The 16,303-nt window shown below is 42.4% G+C and overlaps 1 protein-coding gene across 1 annotated transcript; it reads right to left on the reverse strand.

The window, feature by feature from the left end:
* Positions 1–1,660: 1,660 nt before the first annotated feature.
* LOC5564220 (uncharacterized protein KIAA1841 homolog) lies at positions 1,661–9,693 on the reverse strand. Its single transcript, XM_001648518.2, has 4 exons — positions 9,592–9,693; positions 8,790–9,520; positions 3,007–3,934; positions 1,661–2,458 (listed from the first exon to the last, which is right to left on the reverse strand). Exons 2-4 carry the CDS (start codon positions 9,485–9,487, stop codon positions 1,787–1,789), a joined length of 2,298 nt encoding a protein of 765 aa, XP_001648568.2. The 5' UTR covers positions 9,488–9,520; positions 9,592–9,693; the 3' UTR covers positions 1,661–1,786.
* Between the last annotated feature and the right edge of the window lie 6,610 nt (positions 9,694–16,303).

Here is a 16,303-nt window from a genome sequence, read left to right on the forward strand (position 1 = left end):
AAACAAGAACTATTTTCGAAGAATTTTCCATGCAAAAGTTCTTGAACGAATACGTGGTGGAATTATCGACAGTATTCTAGGAGATTTTTCTAGAGGATCTGGGGAACTTGCGTTTGGACGAATCGCTGAATATATTTTTGTAATACAAAAAATCCATAGAAAAATTTCCAGACTTATCGTCTTCAAGAATTACTTGAAGAACCCAATGAAAAAGAATCATTGAGAACTTTCTTAAAAAATTCCTGATGCAATGAATGAAGGATTTCATTTCACACAGAATCCTTGAAGAAACTGAAGTAGTACTTAAAATGTTTTTGGCATAAATATTTGGAAAATTCTACAGAAAATTAAATGAAATTACTAGAGAAATGCCAAAAAAAATGTTTTGCAGGTTTTTGTTGATAGAACCTGTACGATTTTTTTGAATAATTTGTAGAGCATTCCAAGAATTATAACTGTATTTTTCACTAAAAGGGCCACTGGAAGAATTTATGAAAAAAATGCTGAAATAATTTATGGATCTCTAGACTCCGAAAAATATGCGGAATGGTTTGATGAATTCATAGTTGAATCCATTTTATATCCTGGAGAAATTATTTGGTGAAATTTTTGTACAATGACACAGTAGAATGCATAGATGTGTTTAAAAAACTATATTTGTACCATTCCTTGGTGGAATTGAATGCGAACTTTCTGATGAAATCCCTCATGGAGTTTTTAAGACCGGAATCCTTTAAGTCAATATTGATGAAATGTTCCTAGAGACTCTTAGAGGAATCTCTAAAATCGCTTATAAAATCTAGTGGAATCCAGGGATTCATCATTTCTGAAGAAAACATGAATATCAGGAGGGTTAACTAGTGGAATTTCTAGAATATGCCTGTCGGAATTATTTCAAGTTTTATACATGAATACCAGGAGAGTTTAGAATTAGTCCATGGAGAAATTATTGGCGAATCTCTGGAGGCATCCTCAGAATGCTTCTAGTTTAAATCCGTGGAGAAATTGCAGGAAAAGCTTCAAATTCTTGGAGAAACAATCTGAAGGGTATCTGTAAGAATTCCTAAAGCAATAGCCTAATATTTCCTTAAACATTAAAAAAAAGGTTTATCAAATATACGTTAGATGGATCGGCGATGGCAGCGTGGTCCGGCGTTACACAAGTCTAATCTGAGTTTGATCTAGTCTTTTTGAATGAATAGTCTAAATCAGGGATTGAACCCTGAGAGAATCTCTCACGTATCGTTCTCTGTAACTTTCATAACATGCTGCACATTATTAGACTGTTTATCGTATAATGCTACAACTTTGATCAGATTGGGGGAATAGTAGTGCATGATGAAACCCCTCTAAACATGCTCCAAACCTGGGGGGCACTATTGCTATTGGAAGTTCATGGATTGTTTACCGTGCCAGTAAAGAAAAATCGTTGGGGATAGGAACGGCCCAATCCCTGTTTCAGCATGCATGCATGCAAAACCCGGAACCGTTAGGTGAACCGGTTCTACAATGTAGCTCTTGCAAACTAAGACAGATCTAAATCGGTAGCCATTCACGTTAAAAAAAAAATCGGTTACAAAATTAGTTTTCCACAGCTGACTGAAGGTTTGGAAATCTTCAAAACTAGCAGTTGAGTAGGCAAAGGGTAGTGTACCCGAAATTTCAATTTTGCATTGAGCTTTTCGTTAGACAAACTCAAACATTATTAACAAATAGAATAGCCATACAAACAAAATCTCTAGAACGTTTTCTCTTGCGATCGCTCTCGTAAATCGATAAACAGTCATCATTTGACCCCACTTGGTTTTGATTTGATACTAGCCAAATTCTTCTGCTTCATGGACTCTCGCCAGTCGGACTCAAGTTTGATGTAAGCTCCGCCTTGCTGATACGTAACGAACTGGTGATTTTGTTCGCCACCTGTCTTCTTACCCACCATTGCTATAATCTGTTTCATAGCACGTTCCTCGAACTCACGTTGGTTGTCCTGATTGCTGCGTGCGGACATATCCCCAGCCCAGTGACGACCGTAGGAGATCTTGGGCTTTTGTTTCCCATTCTTTGGACGAAACGAACGTGGACTACTGTACTCTGATTCACCGCCATCGCTGCTGCTGCTAGAACTATGGCTTAAAATGGTCCCGGATTTGTCTGCATCTTCCGAATCTGTTTCGGTATCCGACTCAGCTACCGATTGGGAAATTTGGCGGGTTATAAACTTCCGATTGCCACGACTGGGAGCCTCGCTATCGACATTGAACGTTGGCAGCAAACCTTGCCGGGAACGATGGGGTAGTATTCCGATCCCGCTCCACCACGGATCGTTGACCGAGTTTGGAGGCTTGAATGGGGCAGTTTCGTAGAGACATCCTCCTTCCGAGGCCTGCATGGCAAGCTGCAGGATTGCACGGTCGCGGTCCGTATCCGCTTGGACTGTATGTTCACGGAACTGGCAGCCCTGGGGAAGATTTATGCCGCGCGTTAGAAAATGATAACAGTGTTTAAATGACGAATTTTCATTTTTAGGAATCACGTTTAACATTTTTCAACCAACAGAGAATTTCAAAATTCAAAATTTTGGTCATTAGTCTTCTAGTCGGAACAAGAAGGCGTGGAGCACAGAGAGCTAGGTAGGCGGATGTACAACGATTTGGCGAGCGTGGATCATAACCGAGGATGGAGAAATGCGGCCACGAACCGAGCATTGTGGCGTGAAATAGTTGATTCAGTAATCTGCTTGGATGTTAATCAAATTAATGAATTAATGTCCAGAGCAATGGTTAATGGAAACATCTTTACTTTATTGATGAATTCCCTAGTGTATCTCTCCCTAAATGTGCAGTGAATGAACTTAATGTTTTTAAACTTTGTAGACATCACTTTAACGTAAAATTGCAATTAAAAGCGTGAGTTCCATCTTTCCTCCTAAAACCTCAATTCGTTAAAGTAGTAACTTTTTATAACTGAAAATGATTAGCTTATGTAGGAAAACAAAGTTAAACTCACCGTCGGACTGGGTAGTGTTTCGTAGCGATAGGCTTGCTTGCCGCAGCACGGATACCGTCCAGCTGGCCCGGCTACCCTTCCTTCAGCGGCCGGTCCCAAGAACTGCGGTTGCTCCGGATGATATTGGCACCACAGCATTTGGTACACCGCAAAATGGGTATCGCAGATGGCACAGTATAAAAAGTGGCAATGTCCCCAAAGGCGCCAGTACACCTTTCGCCACGATCGCAGTTCCTTGTGCAAACTAGCTACATAGCTGGTGATGTTCCAGGAGGGATCCTTCATGTGCGAACTGATTAGTTGGCCCCATCGGTTGAGGCGTATGTTTTGCGGAACACAATGTATGAATGTACTGACGGTTTGCGTAAGAAATTTGCCGCACCTCAAACAGCGGAACATACCGACCAGCGTTGCATAATGACCCCGTAAAGCTTGCGGTTCGATCTCACAGAGGCTCTGGATGAGTTTCGTCCACAATCGAGGTGCAATGCGATCCTTTTTGTCTTTAACCATTTCTAGTTCCAGATTGGTGAACATGGCTGCTAATCGTGTGATGATACTGTCGTTCAAACAGGCCAAGTTCGCCGAAGCCTTCACAACCTCGTTCAATCTAGCGTGACAAAATGAGAGGCAATCCAGGAGAAGAGGTTCCATTTGAAGGAAGCTGGCGGATACGAGTATAGGAACTACATTGGACGGATCAAGTGCAGGCCAGTCGTCTTGAGACATGGAATCTTTCTTAACCCACTTCATTAGCCATTCAAATATCTGTAGGTCGCAATGAACCGAAATGTCCATATCTTCCAGTCGTTGACCAGCTGTTACATCCGCGAAGTAACCCATTTTCGTTATCAGTAACTTCTGAGGGCAGGAAAAATCTCTGGACGTTCCTTTGACTTCATCGCACACATGGATTATAACTTCCGGTCTGAAAAAGATTAAAAGATTGATATGAGGCAACTTTTCATATTTTTAGGGCTAGTAGCAAAAAAGGTGTTTTAGTGACCAGATTTGAGAAAACAGTGACCAAATGAAAAACAATCAAATAGGTAATCTTGAATCTGAAATGATGATCTTGAAAAGAATGTAAACATATTTGAAATGGGTTGAGTGTTCATGAAGTTATGGTCAAACAAAGATTTTTTTTAGTTAAATGAGGAAACATTTGGAGAACATTATTTTTGTTGCGATCGTAGTAGCACAATAATACGCGTCGCTATGTGTTTGTTATTAGTTGCTAAGGTAGAAAAAAATTTTCATTCCACTGCTAGTAATCAGTCAAGCTAGACGTTTTATTTGATTGCTCTGCAATAGGTTATGGGCCCAGCAAGAGGACCATAACCGGAAGAAGTCTGGAAGATATTTAAATTCAAGAAACCTCAAGCAGTTTGATTTGGATTCAAAATGTCGCTGAATCACCTCAATAACGGAAGAGGAGAAAACGGAAGGACCGCAGCCGAAGCAAGAAGCGTTCGAGTTGGTGGAGGTTCCGTGGCGTTACCGGCCATCGAGAGGCTGCGCGGTAGGGAGAACTACACGACGTGGGCGTTTGCGATGCGGATGATTCTCATCCGAGAAGGATGCTGGGAAGCCGTGAGTGCCGAAACGGCCGAAGCTCAAGCGTTAGTGCCGGAGGATCAGAAGCAGAGGGCGTTGGCAACCATCTGTTTGAGCCTGGAGAACTATAATTACAGGTTGGTTCTGGATGCGACCGATGCGCGAGCGGCCTGGAGGAAGCTCGAATCTGCATTTCAAGACAGCGGCCTGAATCGAAAAATTGGGTTGCTAAGGAAGTTTACTTCGATACGTCTCGTCAACAGTCCAAGTGTCGAAGCCTACGTGGATGAGCTGATGAGTACCTGTCACAAGTTGGCCTCGGTAGGTTTCAAAGTGGACGATTCCTGGTTGGCTGCCATGTTGCTAATGGGGTTACCGGAGCATTACGAGCCTATGATAATGGGCCTCGAGGCGTCTGGTATCGCGCTGACGGCGGATGCAGTCAAGTCGAAGATTTTGCAAGATGTCAAGATCGAGCGAGGGCCGACCAGCTGCAGCAGTGAAGGAGCTCTATATAGCAAGCAGGGTTCCAGAAGAGGCAAGGTCACGCCGGCAAAATCGAAGAGCGACGAGAAAACCTGTTTCAACTGTAGGAAGCCTGGTCATTTTGCTGCCAAGTGCCCGGAGAAGCAACAGCAGTCGAAGATGAGCAAGCATAACGGTCTTTGTTCCATTTTTGCCATGGGAGACGTGAACGCTGGTGAATGGTATTTCGATTCGGGTGCCACTTGTCACATGGCACGGTCGGATCAAGAATTCACCAATGAAGCGAAGGTGTGTCACAACGTTGGGACGGCGAACAATACCAGCATGCAAGCCGTTGCCAAGGGTTCCGTCGCAATGGATAGCAGCAATGGTCGAATCGATGTCAGCGGAGTTCTGATGATCCCGGATCTCGCCACAAATTTGCTGTCGGTGAATGCTATCTGTAAGAAAGGGAAAACCGTTATTTTCACCAAAGATAAATGTGAGGTTCTGGACCATAATGGTGATCTGGTCGTCAGCGGAGTCGAGGAAGGAGGTTTGTACAGAGTCAACCGTCCGGAGAAATCGTTCTTGGCGGGCGGAATTGAGCTCTGGCATCGACGTCTTGGTCATCTACACGAAGGTGGTCTGAAGAAGCTGAAGCGGATCGCAAACGGAGTCGATTTTCAAGATGGATCGTTGGCTGGTTGTGTTGCCTGTCTCGAAGGCAAACAAGCAAGGCGTCCGTTCACAAGTAGTGCGTCCAGATCAGAAGAACTGTTGGAATTGGTACATTCCGACCTCTGCGGACCAGTGGAGGTTTCGTCGCTAGGTGGAAGTCGCTATTTTATGACGTTTTTGGACGATGCGAGCAAGCGTGTAACGGTGTATTTCTTGAAGAACAAGAGTCAAGCCCTTGAAGCGTTCAAGTCGTTCAAGGCAAAAGCGGAGAGGCAAACGAGTAAGAAGCTGAAAATCCTGCGTACAGACAATGGAAAAGAGTACGTGAATGCAGATTTCCGAAAGGTGTTGGAGCAAGACGGTATAAAGCATCAAACAACGTGTCCTTATACGCCTGAGCAGAACGGGGCAGCAGAGCGAATGAACCGCACGCTGGTTGAAAAAGCGCGGTGCATGCTCAACGATGCAAAACTAGGTAAGGAGTTTTGGGCAGAGGCTATTTCGACCGCAGCGCATGTGGTGAACCGATGTCCTACACGAACACTGGTAGACAAAACGCCGGAAGAAGCATGGACCGGCAAGAAGCCGAATCTGGGGCATCTCAAGATTTTTGGTTCAAGCGTGATGACGCTAGTACCAAAGGCGAAAAGGAAGAAGTTTGACCCCAAATCCGAAAAAGGTATTTTTGTCGGCTACTGTGAAGATACGAAGGGTTATCGAGTGTATGATCCGGTGAATGACCGTTTCAACGTCAGCCGAGATGTCGTGGTACTGCAAGAAGGTGGAGCCCTCCATGTACCAGAAAAACGAACGGAAAAGGTTGAGTTCATGGAGCTTTGGAACGAGTATATCGAACATCCCGGTGCTGCAGCACTTCCTGAAATCGATCGACCGACCGTTGTGTCGGAGGCAGCCCAGCCTGCCGGTGTTATCGATCAACCGATTGGTAATCCTGGCCATAGCGGAACACTGGGAGAAGCTATCGCAGACGACAGTGATAAAGAAGAGTTCGAGGATGCCTGTGCCGACATTGCGCTCCCACCGCAACTAATTAGACCAGCTGATGAGCAAGGGTTTAGGCGCAGCGGTCGGGAGCGCCGCTACCCAGGCAAGTACGATGATTTTATATGTTATAGTTCATTTTCTGGCGATGTCCATTCCTCTCAGTTATCAAGCAATTCGATGCGCGATGATGATCCGACGAGTTACGACGAAGTTTTGCGGCGACCCGATCGAGAACTTTGGATGGCGGCGATGCAAAAGGAAATCGCCTCCCTCGCCGAGAACAGCACATGGGTGCTAGCGGATTTGCCAGAAGGAAGAAAAGCGATTCGGAACAAATGGGTATTCAGAACGAAGAGAGGTCCAGACGGAAGTATCCAGAGGTACAAGGCCCGCCTCGTGGTGAAGGGCTGTTCTCAACGACCCGGTCTGGATTACAACGAAGTGTACTCACCGGTCGTGCGGTACGCGACCGTCCGATATTTGATGGCTCTGGCGGTGCGTTACAATTTGGATATCGATCAAATGGACGCTGTAACAGCGTTTTTGCAAGGCGAGCTGAAAGATGAAGACATCTACATGCTGCAGCCGGAAGGGTTCGTTGCGTCGAACGGAAAAGTCTGCAAATTGAAGAAGGCCCTCTACGGCCTTAAGCAGTCCAGTCGCGTGTGGAACGCGCAGTTGGATGCGGTGTTGCAGGAATTTGGATTGAAGCGATCGAGCGTAGATCCTTGTCTATACTGGTCAATGCGTGGGAACAAAATGATGTTTGTGACCATCTACGTCGACGATCTCCTAATATTCACAAACGACCGGATTCTGAAGAAGAAGTTGAAGGCTCATCTGCAGAAACGGTTCCAAATGAAGGACCTAGGAGAAGCACAGCATTGTCTCGGCATCCGGATCACTAGGAAGCGTGAAGATGGGAAGCTATGGTTGGACCAGCAAGCCTACATCGAAGACATCATCGATCGTTTTGGTGTGGCTGAAGCCCACCCGGTTGCAACACCGGCGGATCCGAGCGTCAAGTTAGATAAATCGATGGCGCCGAAGACGAAATCTGAAATTGAAGAAATGAAGTTAGTTCCGTTTAAGGAAGCGGTAGGGTGCTTGTCTTTTGCAGCTCAAGTTACTCGGCCGGATATCGCTTTTGCCGTCAACGTTGTGAGCCACTACAGTGCCAACCCTGGCCGTCCTCACTGGGAAGCGGTGAAGAGGATAATCCGGTACCTGAAAGGTACTACCACGAAGAAACTGGAGTATTCGGCAAGCGCTCCAGCGGAAATTGTTGGATACAGCGATGCCGATTGGGGAGGAGATGTGGATGATCGGAAATCCATGACCGGCTACGTGTTCCTGATGCAAGGCGGTGCTATCTCGTGGAACGTCAAGAAGCAACCCACCGTTGCTCTCTCATCGTGTGAAGCGGAGTATATGGCCATGTCGCGCACTATTCAGGAAGCTATGTGGTGGAGAAACCTTCAGTCGCAGTTTTTCGAAGCAAGACCGATTTTCGTGCGATGCGATAATCAATCGGCGATCAGCATTGCCAACAATGGAGCGTACAACCCAAGGACAAAGCACGTCAGCATACGGTATCACTTCGTTTATGACAGTCTACATCAAGGCATCGTGAAGCTCAATTACATTTCTACAACGGAACAGCCAGCTGACGGATTCACCAAACCGATGACCGTACAGAAGCAGCAGAAGTTCCGGAAGTTAATAGGCGTCGCGGATTAGGGAGGAGTGTTGCGATCGTAGTAGCACAGTAATACGCGTCGCTATGTGTTTGTTATTAGTTGCTAAGGTAGAATAAAATTTTCATTCCACTGCTAGTAATCAGTCAAGCTAGACGTTTTATTTGATTGCTCTGCAATAATTTTTAATTAAGACTACTTTTGATTTGAGGCAAATTTGACTAAGGTTGATACTGTTTAGGCTGACGCAGAGCTTCGAAGTATGCAATGAAGGTGTCATACACTTGAGAATAATTGACTTTACTGTTTACTCATGGTTAAAAAAAAGTACAAGTTGAAATTGCTCAACGCTCTGTGCGCTCCACATGCGATACTCACTCCGCTCTGCTGTCCGGTATGGTAATCTGCGAGACAGATGATTTCCGCCGAGCGTTGACTTTACTGGCACTGCTCGCGATCAGGAAGTTCTGCGAAACGTCCCCCACCGCGGAAATCCCGACCTTCTTCCCGTGAAGGTCCGCAGGTGAGGATGCTGCCTCACAAGTGGTTACGCCACGACCCGAAGTAATCTGCACCACCGGATGCGCCGAGGGTTTCGGATTTGCGCCTTTACTGTAAGACGAAGGCCCCGAAGTCGAAGTGGCCACATTGTTCGGACATATGAACGGAAGCACCGAATCCAGAATGCCCTCGTTCAACACTTCGTCCAGCTTCTCGTTCAACAAATCGTCCAGTCCCTTCTTAGGGGTCAAATCCGGAACTTCCGTTGGTTTAATTTTCTGGGATTTGCCATGCGAGACAGACTTCTTTTTGTAGGCCTTCCGTTGCCCAGTGCCATCTTCCCTCTTAACGGTGACCTGTCGTGCCGGGGAAGTTCCCTCAGTGGCACCCCTTGGCCGGATGTGGACACTGTTGACCAGTTCATTCCGTGCCAGCTGGTTGTAATCGAAGGGCGGGGGATTCTTCTTGCTGCTGTTGAAAGAATCATTAACCTGACACGTAATTTTAAGAAACTCCAAGAAATCATGCATCGAAATGGACTCGCCGCGATCCTGTTCTACCGCATTGTCTGCCATTAGTCCCCGCAGCACTAAAAGAAACCTAAAACACTTTAAAAACAACAGAATTCAAAACGAAAAATTTATTACGGCAATCGATATCATCGAAAAAAAAGTTTTACTGGGTCATCGGCTAAAACAAGGTGGTCGTCGTCCGTAGCAACGGTTGCTATTTCCGGTACCGATCCCTGCGCGCGCAAACGCGATTTGAAAATGTAAACAATGCTGCCCAACGGGTGTTCGGGTGGTCAGTCACGGTTACACTTTGTATTTGAACTGCTGCTTTGCACTGAACGAAAACGTTGTGCATTTTGTTTATTTATATTCGCGTAATTGGCTTGTTTAGGGTTATCCTGCCCAAGTAACCACAAGCATTATACCATTGCATTAATTTGACCGGAAGTCAACATTTTTTGCATTAATAATGTTATCATGCATTTATTCAATAACTGTCAAGCAATGATCCATTTGATTGACATTATAAATGCTTTGTAGCATTATTTTAATTCAGCATTATGTTACAGTTATGCTGTCATACAAGATTACGTAACCACATCAAACGCACTCAAATCTGTAATAAATAACCCGCATAAATCCAAACCACATCAAAACCTCACTGAATATGGTCTATGGTTCACTTTCAACCATTTCCAGTAAGGTACATTCGACCATAAGCGTACTATTGCTGGGTAATGTTTCCACTGTAACAGCTTAGGTTTTCCAAGATCCGACCATACGAACAACGGGTTGTTAAGAATGTTTACCGTTCCGAAAATCATTATTTCTCAAGTAAATTTCAAACGAGAACCACAACGGGAGAAAAACCATAGGTTGAAAAATTTACCACCGGAGAATTGGAACTATAGTTGGGGTACAATCCTACAATAAAAACAAATATTTGGTAATATGGTTCAGATTCTATAACATTCCCCAGAAGACCATTCCCCCGAAACCCATTTCCCAGAATTCCGTTCCCCAGAACGAACCATTCCCCAGAATCTCATTCCCCAGAATGTACCATTCCCCAGAATTCCATTCCCCAGAATGCACCATTTCCCAGAAAGCTATATGAATATCCTTTTTTTTCTTTTTTAATTTTTGCTTTGCGTGAGTCACTTATGTGACAGGCTAAGGTCCTGATGTGACAAAACAAATATGTAGGTAGGGGGGTTAGGGGCATAATGAACACACGGGGCGAAATGGACACCCCCTTATTCTCTAGGAATATGCATATTTCAGCAAAACTTTATAAACTGTACGAAATTTGTATTGTATATGAACTTTTTGACGGTATAAAAGTTTATGCTTTGCTTCATTTGTCCTTTAAAATTCTACTATATTTTTTTCTCGCCTTCAAATCAGTTTATAAGCAAAGCGGTGGAAGAATTTAATTTTAAAACAAAGTAACTAACTTAGAGAAGTTTCTTCTTGCTAATGTGAAAGGGGGGAAGTACTTTTACATATCAATACGTTTTGACACCCATATATAATTAAGTTTTCACCAAATTCCACGAAAGTGTTTATTTTACCCGGATACCTTTTTATCAGTCGTGTTTTGGACCCAATTTTCTATCTCGTTTTTTTGATATTTGATAAGATTTTTTCTTACCATGAATGGATGCAGCGCGTCATACTAATTACGAACTTGGATACCAGCCGAGAGTAACTGAAACATATTTCCATTCTTTGTAAAAAAAAAAAGCATTTGGCTAATGTGTATATTATGCCTATTCATGATTATTTTGCATATTATAATAATACACTCTTCTTTCAGTAAATTCCCATAAAATATACAAATTATATGTTTATTTTTGCCTATATAGTGATGCACCCTTCTTTCAGTATTATCTCATTAATGATAAAGGCAAAATATATCGATGGAGAGCCCATATAGCATAAGGTCATTTGGCATAAAATGATTTGGTATAAAGCCATTTGCCATCTAGCCATATATATGCTCCTTCCTTTCAAAAAGGATGTTCTTCATGTTATGCCAAATGGTCATTGGCCAAATTACCATTATGTCAAATGATCCTTGATCATTCTTGCCATTTGGCAACCTTACGGAACATTTTATCTATATCGTCAACAGGATAAGACTGAAAGAAGGGTGTATCACTATTTTGTGCAAAATTAAACAAGTCATTTTTAATTTGGACTTGACGTAAAGAAGAGTGTATCATTTTAATGTGCAGAATAGTACGTTTTTATTTTGCCGAACTTACGTAATAATTATATCGGAAACGTATAATATGAAACTACGAACGTCTTTATTCTATTCGGGGTAGACCCAAAAGGTAAGCTATGATGCACCTTCTTAAAACATTGATGAAAAAGCTAGATACATCACCATATTTGATAAAAATTGGACATACATGTGAATTTATACATTTGGAAACTACTATACCGAAAGAAGGGTGTAGCTCTATTTTGTGCAGAATAGTGATGAGTTGTATATTCTTTTAAATAAATATTGGATATTGTGTTTCCCCTAGACTGATCTATCAGTCTTCATTAGTGCCAATAAAAGTGAAACTACTGTGACAGTTCATTTGCAAATGAAATTTGAATTATGCGTAAAGTGTTCACAATTAGCAGCACCAATGCTAATCTTCTCATGTACTTGTAAACAACTTTGTATGGAGTTTCATTTTCAAGTATTTTTAACTACATTATTTCAAAACTTTAAAGTAGGTATATAATTTTCTGGGGAATGGTCCATTCTGGGGATTGGTATTCTGGGGAATGGTTCATTCTGGGGAGTGAAATTCTGGGGAATGGTACATTCTGGGGAATGAGATTCTGGGGAATGGAATTCTGGGGAATGGGTTTCGGGGGAATGGTTTTCTGGGGAATGTTATAGAATCTATGGTTCATGTTGAATTGTTTTGTTTTTCGTTTGAAACAAAATCGAATCACAATTTAATTTGGAGCATTTGGAATTTATTTGCTTTATAAGTGTGGTGCTCAGTTAGCATGTTCAAGCTTATTCGAACACACAAAAGAAAACTAGTAATATTATTTAACATTCCTACCATGATTACCACAAGGTAGTCATGGTAGGAATGTTAAATAATATTATTGTTCGTTTTGTTGACGAACAATAATATTATTTATCGTGCACATTTTCAACGTGGAAAAATAAATACTCACACGTCAGTTTACATGGCACTTTAATAGAAGCCCGCACCTTGCATACAATGTACAATCCAACAGAATGCGTTACTTGTGCGTTATTTGTTGGTTTTGTTAGCTACGACGCAATCCAATATATGGCAAATATGGTGGGAGAATATTTTGGTGTGACAAAATTATTTAGGTGTGAGTCTATTAGCGGGAAAAATCCTCAATACTATAGCCCAACTAACATTTAGTGCAAATGTAAACATTCTCCAGGCCTTCTTTATACGGCTTTATGCTGAGTAAAGGCGCTGTACATACGAACGAAAGCTTCTATGCGATCCTTTTACCAACAAATCTGGCGAATCTACTCAGCTACTTTTAAGCTGTGTTGGCAGCTCTTATTCATACCGATCATTGCTCTATCTCGACAGTTATACGACAAGTAGCTGTGTAACATCTTCGGAAGGCGCTTTCTCAACCATTTTGCAACTGTTGAATAATTATTATACAGCTTCGCTGTATTATCGATTAAATATTATTTTCAAGCTGTTTCACAGCTTCTGGAATTCATATAATAAGTATCTGAATTTAATGTTCCCAACGTTACTTGCCACCGCTTGGAAACGAACTCACGATCTCTGCACCCACAAGTCTCGACGCTGTCCTTGTTGCCACCACAGTCGTTATCGAAAGGCAAAGAAAACACACCGTTTTGTTCTACATCGAAAACGGTTTACACAATATTTTATAATGATCGTAAAAGATGCCATAGCCACGCTTACACCACTTCATCAGGCTGTATAAGGGTGCAAAACGTCAAACTCAATGTTTACATCCAACAAGCTGAGTAGATGCGCCACAAGTTGTTGTTTTACAGCATACTGCTGATTGCTCGCTGTATAACTAACGACAAAGCGCTTCTTAAATATATATTGAGCAGCATAACAAATCCTATTGTATAGAAGCAGCCGGATTGATGATGGCGAGTTTTATTCCACATCATTAGGTTGCTATCCTTTAAGGTGTTGAGTTACAGCTTAGTGAAAGCTGCAAAAGCGATAACTGACAAAATTTATTCAGCTAAGATTTGTAGCTGCAAAACGTTTGCGTTACAGCTGTATTAACGCTAATCGTTCTATTTTTGACAGCTTTCATTTTTTGCTGCGTTCGCTGCTTCAATTCAACTGTTATACAGCACAAAGCAAATAATCTTGGCTTATAGCGCTAAAATTGTTAGTTGGGAGTTTTCCTTTTGTGTGTGTTCGAATAAGCTTGAACATGCTAACTGAGCATCACTAATTGGAATCAGTGTGTGAACATGCCAGAGAGGTAAAAACTGAACGAAAGTTTGCATCGGCTTCAAAAGAATGCAACTGTATTGGAATTGGATGATGCGGAATAAGAACGGGAGATTTGCAATGTACTTCGTGTTGCGTTTGTGTGTGAGTTTCGGGTTGAGAAGGATTGGGTGATAGGAAGCGTGTGAATTCATTCTTGTAACCATTGCAGTAGCGGATGGATGTTAATTTATCCAAAATCGTTCGTTTACTACAATAAGCTTATTTATTGCAACACATATTCGTTTTCCAAAATATAGCGCACATGTAGGTATGAAATCCCAAAGCGGTAGGGAATTTGTCAGCGCACGGGGGTTAAATTTAGGTGCAGCATAAATGTTGTTGTATTTTCCCGAAGCGCTTCCACGGTTGAAGCCCAGGGCGCTTCTTACGACTGTTGGACTCAGGTTATCTGGTTCACATCCTGAACATCCACTACTGTTCCTGCTGCCGGTGTTGTCGACATCCGCGATATTTTTCCGAAAAAATCGGGCATTGTGTGTGATGCACATTGGTTTTGACAATGGAAGAAGAGACTTAGCATTTGTACCATTAATATTTTACTCTGAACTTACCCGATGTACTAATACGAAGGCTTCTGAAAGATCGCAATATTGAATACGCTCAAATAACAAAAAGAGAACGAGGTACACAAAACTGTATTTTGGTCTTTTTGCCAAATCATGTTTTAGGTTTAAGCTAAGTATGCTGTTTCGCTCAAGAAAAGTAAAGAAATTCCTTGACTGAAAGGGTCAAGAAATTTCCTACAGAGAGCCCCCTTTGAAGTGACACTTCTTCTCAACTGCGTACTGCGATCAGAAAAAAGTGATTTTCTTGACCATTTCTTGGGAGAAATTTTCCACGCATCGAGATAGGCGATTCCTTTTCTTGTCAGTAGCAAACCGGCCTTTAAGCTAAGTACCCAAGTAACCACAAGCATTATATTATGGATCCGACAGAAATAAGGACAAACATTTTTTTTAAATATATTTTTTCTCAATCTCCAAGCGTCACGTCTAATATTTGAATAGTGCGCAGTGTTCATAAACATCGCAAGAATGCAGCGCCACACATGTCATTATGACAGTTATGTCGGGAACGAGTCACACGTCGCGTGTCCCACACGCGCGTTCCGATTTGGTGGGCGCGCGACAATAACATTGCACGTATTCTACTGCATATCAACACCATTGATGCAACATTGCTTTTATTCAACAAATTTCAAGAGCTGTCAAGCAATAAACCATTAACCCTACATTACAAATGTATCAATGCACTAACATCACTTTATAAATTGTACTGCTGCATTAATATTACTTTATAAGTTGCTTCATTGCTTTATCGTCCTTTTTGCATTAATTTAACTGTAAAAATGCCCTTTTCCACTTTTAAACTACTTTAATGATAGGCTTACGGCAATGCAGCTGCATTATATATGCAATTATATAATGCTCCATGGTTACTTGGGTATGCTGTTCCGCTCAAGAAAAGTAAAGAAATTCCTTGACTGAATGGGTCAAGAAATTTCCTACAGAGAGTCCCCTTTGAATTGACATTTCTTCTCAACTGCGTACTGCGATCAGAAAAATGTGAGTTTCTGGATCATTTCTGGGAAGAAATTTTCCACGCATCGAGATAGGCGTTTCCTTTTCTTGTCAGTAGCAAACCAGCCTTTACGCTGGATTGGATCAGTATTCGCTCAGCTGCCAGTTCTCTTTTCATGTTATCAGCGTATTGAGGGCATGTAGGGAAATGATATTGAGCATCATGATCTTATCACAGACAAACAGACGTCACACTCTCATCATTGTCCATCGACCACCTTTTTAACGGTCGATTCAAAAATATTGTAGGTAGCTAATCCGCCACCTGCAGCGCTCGCGTCGTTTTTGTTCGTGGTTGACGTTTACACACTACCGCCATCTGTTGGCCTGTTTGCCAAACACACCGATTTTAGCATTGGGCGTATATGTCTTCGTGACTATGATTTTGATCGAGATTTGTTCTAAGTGTTACGTCTGTTTGTCTGTGATCTTATTGTATCAATCCGATTCAGATCCATGGTCGTGCATGCGCGACTTGCGCACATATATTTGCAGAGCAATCATTCACCGAAGAGCGGAGAAGCTGTATGTATTGTCGCACCGACACCAAACCGGATCGCGCCAGTGAGACTCGCGACGCGCCTCAACTCGCGCGATTTTGATATCAGTTTTTTAATGTGGCACTGCATTCTTACGATTTTTATGAACACAGAGCACTATTCACATATTAGCTGCGACGCACGGGGCCCGAGAAAACAATAATTATAAATAAATGTTGGTCTTGATTTCTACCGGATACATAATATTTGTTTGGCATTGGTTTCCTACAA

The sequence above is a fragment of the Aedes aegypti genome, chromosome 2, assembly GCF_002204515.2.
Source record: "Aedes aegypti strain LVP_AGWG chromosome 2, AaegL5.0 Primary Assembly, whole genome shotgun sequence".
NCBI classification, from domain to species: domain Eukaryota; kingdom Metazoa; phylum Arthropoda; class Insecta; order Diptera; family Culicidae; genus Aedes; species Aedes aegypti.

Bases quoted from the DNA above. Each gene is read 5' to 3' on its own strand.
- LOC5564220 (XM_001648518.2), bottom strand. From the start codon at position 9,487: ATGGCAGACAATGCGGTAGAACAGGATCGCGGCGAGTCCATTTCGATG. The intron at 3,935-8,789 runs GTGAGTATCGCA...AATCTTTTTCAG, and splicing joins ATACCGGACAGCAGAGCGGA to ACCGGAAGTTATAATCCATG. The intron at 2,459-3,006 runs GTGAGTTTAACT...AATCTTCCCCAG, and splicing joins AAACACTACCCAGTCCGACG to GGCTGCCAGTTCCGTGAACA.